This window comes from Crotalus tigris, unplaced genomic scaffold (genome assembly GCF_016545835.1).
Source record: "Crotalus tigris isolate CLP2741 ecotype Arizona unplaced genomic scaffold, ASM1654583v1 scf7180000024423.372371, whole genome shotgun sequence".
NCBI classification, from domain to species: Eukaryota; Metazoa; Chordata; class Lepidosauria; order Squamata; family Viperidae; genus Crotalus; species Crotalus tigris.
In genome coordinates, this window is record NW_024100590.1 from 226,482 (window position 1) to 233,435 (window position 6,954).

Genomic DNA, 6,954 nt, shown 5'->3' on the forward strand with positions numbered 1-6,954 from the left:
GAGAGACAAAAAGTGACAAAAGAAGTGGAGAGAAAAGGAAGTAAAAAGATTCCTAATTAAAAAGGAGTGGGCAAATGCCCATGACAAAGACATTGATTTACTTTCTATATCTACAACAACACCTATGATTATACAGGAAAACCTTTTGATTCAGCAAAGTACATTGATTAAGAAAGATTCTGGGCAAAGAAAAAAGATTAAGATGGAAACTAAGAGAATAGATGATGGGACATATCAGAGAATACTTAAAAAGAAGCATGTGTTTGAATATAGTTAAAGAAATAGAAAAATTTTGGAATATACCACTTTAAGAGGGATGAAATATTTCATATATTTAAATGTTACTGAATTTAAGGAAAGCATATAAAATGTTTTGAATCGGAGTTAAGGGATTAGATGACTAGATCTATTGAATGGAATGTCTAAAGATCAAATATATTCTTAACTATGGTTAAAAAGAATAAGAAATCTGAGGAAATAAATACATATTAACTTAGGAGAGATATACCTTATTTTCCGGCATATAAGACGACCCGCCGTATAAGACAACCCCCGACTTTGGAGATGATTTGCATGGTTTAGAAAGTCGTCTTATAAGCCGGAAATTACCGTATTTTCCGGCGAATAAGACGACTCGGCGTATAAGACGACCCCCGACTTCGGAGACAATTTGCATGGTTTAGAAAGTCATCTTATATGCCAGAAAATAAGGTATATTCTAAGTAGTGTACTATTTCTTATGTTTTGTTGCTCTTGGTTTTTCCTTCCTTTTTATTTTTTTCTTTATTTTTCTTTTTTTCTTCTCTCTTTTTACTCTTTTATCTATTCTTTAAGAAATGTAAAATTCTGAGATGGCTTATATGGGAAAAATAGAATTAAATCTGTCAATGTAAATGTAACTAATTGTTGAGAAAACCTTTACTATTAAAAATATGTAGAACTTGGTGGGAGAAACAAACTAAAACAAGGATCATTAGCAGGATGGATGATAAGGCAACCCAAATGACTGAAAAGAAAAGAAATATTACAGTAACATGATGATTATTTTTTAGGAATATTGGAAAAACTATATACTTAATTGTCATTTATTAAAACAATAAGAATTGTATTAAATGTTTGCAAAAAAAAGGATGTTCTGGGGAAAGAGGAAATCAATTAAAATTAATATATGGAATACAGATTATAGAAATCAATTGTTAAGGAGTGTTTTTACAAATGTAACCCAGACAACACACTGTTTACCAATTATTGAGTGACTATGCTTGTTTAAAAAAAATTAATAAAATATATTAAAAAAGAAAGAAAGGAATATCTGTCACCAATGAAACAATATCCTAGAAGAATTAGTGAAACATCTCCACATATTAGGATTTCCAGAAACCCCTAGTAAGGATATGTCTGTGAAGATTCTTAGTCATCCAGGTCATGGTTGTCCCAAAGGTGCTTCTTCAGGAGGCAACTGTACTTTCTTCTTTTTCTTTGAAGACGTTTTGCTTCTCATCCAAGAAGCTTCTTCTGCTCTGACTGAATGGTGGGGAATAGAAGGATTTATACTCCTTGCAGACAGCTGGTCTTTTGCACCCTTTTAGAGACGTTGAGGCCACTTGGAGGTTTGTCTGTGTCCTCAAGGTCAGCGAAGTAGGGCAAAGGGGTGTAGACCCTTCTTGGAACTGCTGAAAGGACAGTGTTGTATACTGGAGATAGATGATGTCATATCCCGCCCCTCTATTGAGAGAGGGCTGTTCAACATCATCTAACTCCAGTGTAATACAGTCCTTTCAGCAGTTCCAAGAAGGCTTCACACCCATTTGCACCACTCAGGTGACGCTGAGGACACAGATAAGCCTCCAAGTGGCCTCAATGACTCTAAAAGAATGCAAACGACCAGCTGTCTGCAAGGAGTATGAATCCTTCCATTCCCCACCATCCCGTCAGAGCTGAAGAAGTGTCTTGGATGAGAAGCGAAACGTCTTCAAAGAAAAACAAGAAAGTCCAGTTGCCTCGTGAAAAAAGCACCTTTGGGCCTCTGGAAGGGAGAGGTGAAGACTTCAACCACATTCTTTATTCCAGTCAACCCCTTCTAGGCTCCCAAGGTGAAGGTCTCTCACCTGCTCCTTCTGCTCCCCTGCTTGGCTCAGGAGAAGGCCTTCCACCAGGGCCACCGCCTGGGAGCTGGTCTCTGCTCCACACTCTCGCACCCAGTTCTCCATCTTAACGGGCAGAAGAGCCAGAAACTGCTCCAGAACAACCAGGTCCAGCATCTGGGCTTTGGTGTGCTTTTCTGCTTTGAACCATCGATTACAAAAGTCATGGAGTCGGCTGCAAAGTCCTCGGGGATCCTCAGAAGCCTGATATCGGACGCTCCTGAAGTTCCAGGACTGAACTTCTGAAGGAATGATGGTGTCTTCTTCCAAGAACTTCTGCCCACTTCTTAACCAGGTCTCCTCACAGCGCCCAGGCTGAACAGTTGAAAGTCCTTTTCCAATTCCCTCACTTGCTAAAGGTCGGGTCTCCATTCTTTCTGTCCTGTAACGCAACCCCAAATGGGTCCAAGGACTCTTATGTGAATCTCCAAGAAACGTTTCATTCAAAGGACTGTTTCTCTTGCTGCAGCTGTGGGGATATAGAGGTTCAGCTTTCTTTAGCCAGGAGATAATTTTATCCTTACATGAGTACAAATGGCTTTCAGTTTGTGTCTCTAAGATAGAAAATAAAATAAATTCAGAACAAAATCAAATAATAGAGTTGGAAGGGACCTTGGAGGTCTTCAAATCTAACCCTAATCTAATCAAGGACAGAAACAATTTAGAACTAAGGAGAAATTTCCTGACAGTTAGAACAATTAATCAATGGAACGACTTGCCTCCAGAAGTTGTGAATGCTCCAACAATGGAAGTTTTTAAGAAGAGACTGGACAATCATTTGTCTGAAATGATATAGGGGTGAGCAAGGGGTTGGACTAGAAGACCTCCAAGGTCCTTTCCAACTCTATTCATTTGTCTGAAATGGTATAGGGTTTCCTGCCTGAGCAACGGGTTGGACTAGAAGACCTCCAAGGACCCTTCCAACTCTGTCATTCTATTCTATTCTATTCTATTCTATTCTATTCTATTCTATTCTATTCTATTCTATTCTATTCTATTCATGCTGAATTAATGTATTTGGAGCATTTTCTATTTCTGTTTTTTTTTCACAAGGTCTTGCTTTTTAAAAACTAAACCTACATTCACCTCCAAGCGGGTTCACGCAACATGTCAACACTCCAAACAAATTAGCCAACCAGAAAATCTCTGTTCCCCTCAACAGAAATGCAAGAACTAGCTTAGGATGCTCCATTACCCTTGTTCAAGACTGACTTTTAGAGCACCAAGACAGACTCTTACAGGCTGGCATCTCCACACAACATGCCCTGAAGCCCAAAAAGGTCAGTCAACAGTAGGAGCCAAGTTCTCCCCCCCAAACAGGGTCTGGAGATATCGTCCTGCTTCACTCCCCCTCCCAAGACAGATTCCATTGTGAAGGATTTGGCTCTCTTTTGAGCCTCAGCCAGCACCTAGTGCGAATCCGGTCCCATCTGGGGCGTCTCCTGTCTTGCAAGGCTTTTCTTATCTCTTGCTTGAGATCTTCCTTCTTCTCTCCCCTTCCCCCCACAGCTGTTCCGAGAAAACCAGGCGGGAAGGACTTCCCCAGTCCCTTTCCTGGGAATCCTGAGTTCCGTCGAGGAAGGGGCAACAAGGCTGGTCTGGTCCTCTGCTTCCCCCCCCACCCACTGTCTGTTGTGTGCATGGAAAGGGGGGGCAGCTGGGGAACATGGGATTTGGTCTCTCCCACTCTTGGGACTCAGAAGACTGAACTTGGATGAGGACTTGGCATGTGTCCCTCCCTTCTCCAGGATGAGGACCCTCAGCCTCCCTTTGCATGGGAAGAGAGACCCCCCCCCTCTCTTCCCTTAGGGCCACATCTAGCTGCCTCCCCTGCAAGATATTCCCCTCCTTTTTTTCTTTTACCTGCAGCAAAGCGCAGAGGGTGATGGAGAGAGAGTGCAGCGTCCTAGAGAGGCAAAGCTCTGTGACGTCATTTCCTCCTCTCCTCCTCCTCCTCCTCCTCCTGCTCCGGAAAGCCAGCTGTGGCCTTCGTCCTCCAGCCGCCCAATGGTGAAGCGCCCTGTGTTCCCTTCGCTTGGCAAAGGGAGCCCCCTGGTGGATGCCTTGTGCAACGCAGGTGCTCAATGTAAAGAGAGAAGAAAGGCTGCAATTTCCATGAGAGACTGTCATGTCGTCTCCAAAAGCGTCTTCTTGCCCTCCTTTCTTTTCTCTTTTTTATAGAGGTTGGTACAAAGGGATGAAACATAGAATAAGACATAGAATAACAGAGTTGGAAGGTAGCCTTGTAGGTCATCTGGTCCAACCTCCCCCCCCCCCCCAGACCGTGGAGACCCGTGGTGTATAAGTCTAAGTGCTATTGCTAGTTGAAATACTAATTTCTTGGTGGAAAGGATTTGGTAGGCTGATTTGACTGGATGGAATTTTGTGATTAATTTCTTTTTGTAATTCGGATTGTCCCTTGGGGAAGAGCTTGTTATAATAATCATGTTATAATAAGCACCCAGAGTTACCTTGAGATAAGATGGGCAGCCTATATATTTTATCTCCTTCATGGATTACTGCCTTCTCGTAGCAAAGGGGCTTGCATAACTCAATGAAGCTATGAGCTATGCTGTGCAGGGCCACTCAAGATGGACAGGTCATAGCAGAGAGTTCTGACAAAATGTGATCCACTGGAGAAGGAAATGGCAAACCACTCCAGTATCTTTGCCATGAAAACCCCATGGGCATATAGCATATAGCAGTGGTTCTCAACCTTTTTAATGCTGCGACCCCCAACCGGTCATAAGTCGAGGACTACTCAACCGGTCGTAAGTCGAGGACTACTCAACTGGTGCCTGTTTGCAGAATGGGACTTTTGGCGGGCTCAGCAGGGCAGAGACAGCCTGGACAATTCCTATTGGCTTTTGAAAGCCAATAGAATTAGACTCTATTCAAGAGAGTCTATTCTATTGGCTTTCAAAAGCCAATAGAATAAGAGGGAGCAGCACAGCTAAGGAAAAGGGGAAAAAATGGCGGACTGCGTTGTTTGGCGACCCCGTGAAATGGTCGTTCGACCCCAAATGGGGTTCCAACCCACAGGTTGAAAACCACTGGTATATAGTAACAGCGGCACGAATAGCCTTCGCTCAGAAATGGAAAGAGAAAGATACTCCAACCAAAGAGGAAATATTATTGGAAAATTTCAATTGCGCTGAAATGGATAGACTTACATTGGAACTCAAGGATAAAAATGAAGCTAAGTACTACAAAATCTGGGAACAATTTTATGATTGGATAGACAATAAGAGGGTAGCCAAGACAAATATACAGTGTTAGAATAAAATATAGATTATAGACAAATGTATATTTAAAAGATAAATAGATATACAGAAATAAGGGGAAAAGTGTTAATATTATATTACAAATAGTGAGCAACGCTCAAGACATATATGTCTATATGAGTACTAATATTACTGTAAAATGTCGGAAGATGTATGGAACCAGTGACGTCATATCTATGTCCAATGTGTTTTTAATTTTGTATTATTAATAAAATTTATTTTAAAAAAAACCCATGGACAGTAACAAAAGGCAAAAAAATATGACGCTGGAAGATGAGCCCCTCAAATCGGAAGGTGTCCAATATGCTACTGGGGTAGAGCAGAGGGCTAGTACTAGTAGCGCCAGAAAGAATGAAGCGACTGGGCCAAAGCCGAAAGGACGCTCAGCTGTGGATATATCTGGTGGTGAAAGGAAAGTCTGATGCTGTAAAGATCCTAGGAACCTGGAATGTAAGATTGATGAACCAAGGCAAGCTAGACGTAGTCAAACAAGAGATGACAAGACTGAACATTGACACCTTAGGCATCAGCGAACTAAAATGGACAGGAATGGGTGAATTTAACTGAGATGACCATCAGGTATACTACTGCAGGCAAGAATCCCTCAGAAGAAATGGAGTAACCTTCATAGTCAATAAAAGAATAGGAAAAGCAATACTGGGATACAATCCACAAAATGACAGAATGATCTCAGTTCGAATCCAAGACAAACCATTCAATATCACAGTAATCCAAATCTATGCCCCAACCACTGGTGTTGAAGATGATGAAATTGACCGGTTCTATGAAACCCTACACCACCTTATAGAATTAACACCCAAAAATGATGTCCTTATCATCATGGGGGATTGTAATGCTAAAGTAGGAAATCAAAAGATAACTGGAATAACAGGCAAGTTTGGCCTTGGAGTACAAAATGAAGCAGGGCACAGGCTGATAGAATTTTGTCAAGAGAATACGATGGTCATAACAAACACTCTTTTCCAACAACCCAATAGACGGCTCTACACATGGACATCACCAGACAGTCAACACAGAAATCAGATTGACTATGTGCTCTGCAGCCAAAGATGGAGAAGCTCTATACAGTCAGTAAAAACAAGACCAGGAGCTGACTGTGGCTCAGATCATGAGCTTCTCATTGCAAAATTTAGGCTTAAATTGAAGAAAGTAGGGAAAAGCACTAGGCCACTCAAGTATGAACTAAATCATATTCCTGAGGAATATACAGTAGAGGTGACAAATAGATTTAAGGAATTAGATCTGATAGACAGAGTGCCTGAAGAACTATGGACGGACATTGTACAAGAGGTAGCAACTAAAACCATCCCAAAGAAAAAGAAATGTAAGAAAGCAAAATGGCTGTCTGAGGAAGCTTTGCAAATAGCTGAGGAAAGAAGGGAAGTGAAAGGCAAAGGAGAAAGAGAAAGATACACCCAATTGAATGTAGAATTCCAGAGAATAGCTAGAAGAGATACAAATACCTTCTTAAATGAACAGTGCAAAGAAATAGAAGAAAACGATAA

The 6,954-nt window shown here is 41.4% G+C and overlaps 1 protein-coding gene across 1 annotated transcript in view; it reads right to left on the minus strand.

Annotated features, from left to right (window-relative positions):
* Nucleotides 1-4,084, minus strand: part of LOC120302125 (zinc finger protein 91-like) — a 39,292-nt gene extending 35,208 nt beyond the window's left edge. Inside the window, exons 1-2 of the mRNA XM_039330038.1 lie at nucleotides 4,008-4,084; nucleotides 2,109-2,698 (exon numbers count right to left, since the gene is read on the minus strand). Of these exons, the coding sequence (XP_039185972.1) occupies nucleotides 2,109-2,516 (408 nt within the window). The 5' untranslated portion in view covers nucleotides 2,517-2,698; nucleotides 4,008-4,084. The remainder of the gene's footprint in view (nucleotides 1-2,108; nucleotides 2,699-4,007) is intronic.
* Nucleotides 4,085-6,954: the final 2,870 nt, after the last annotated feature.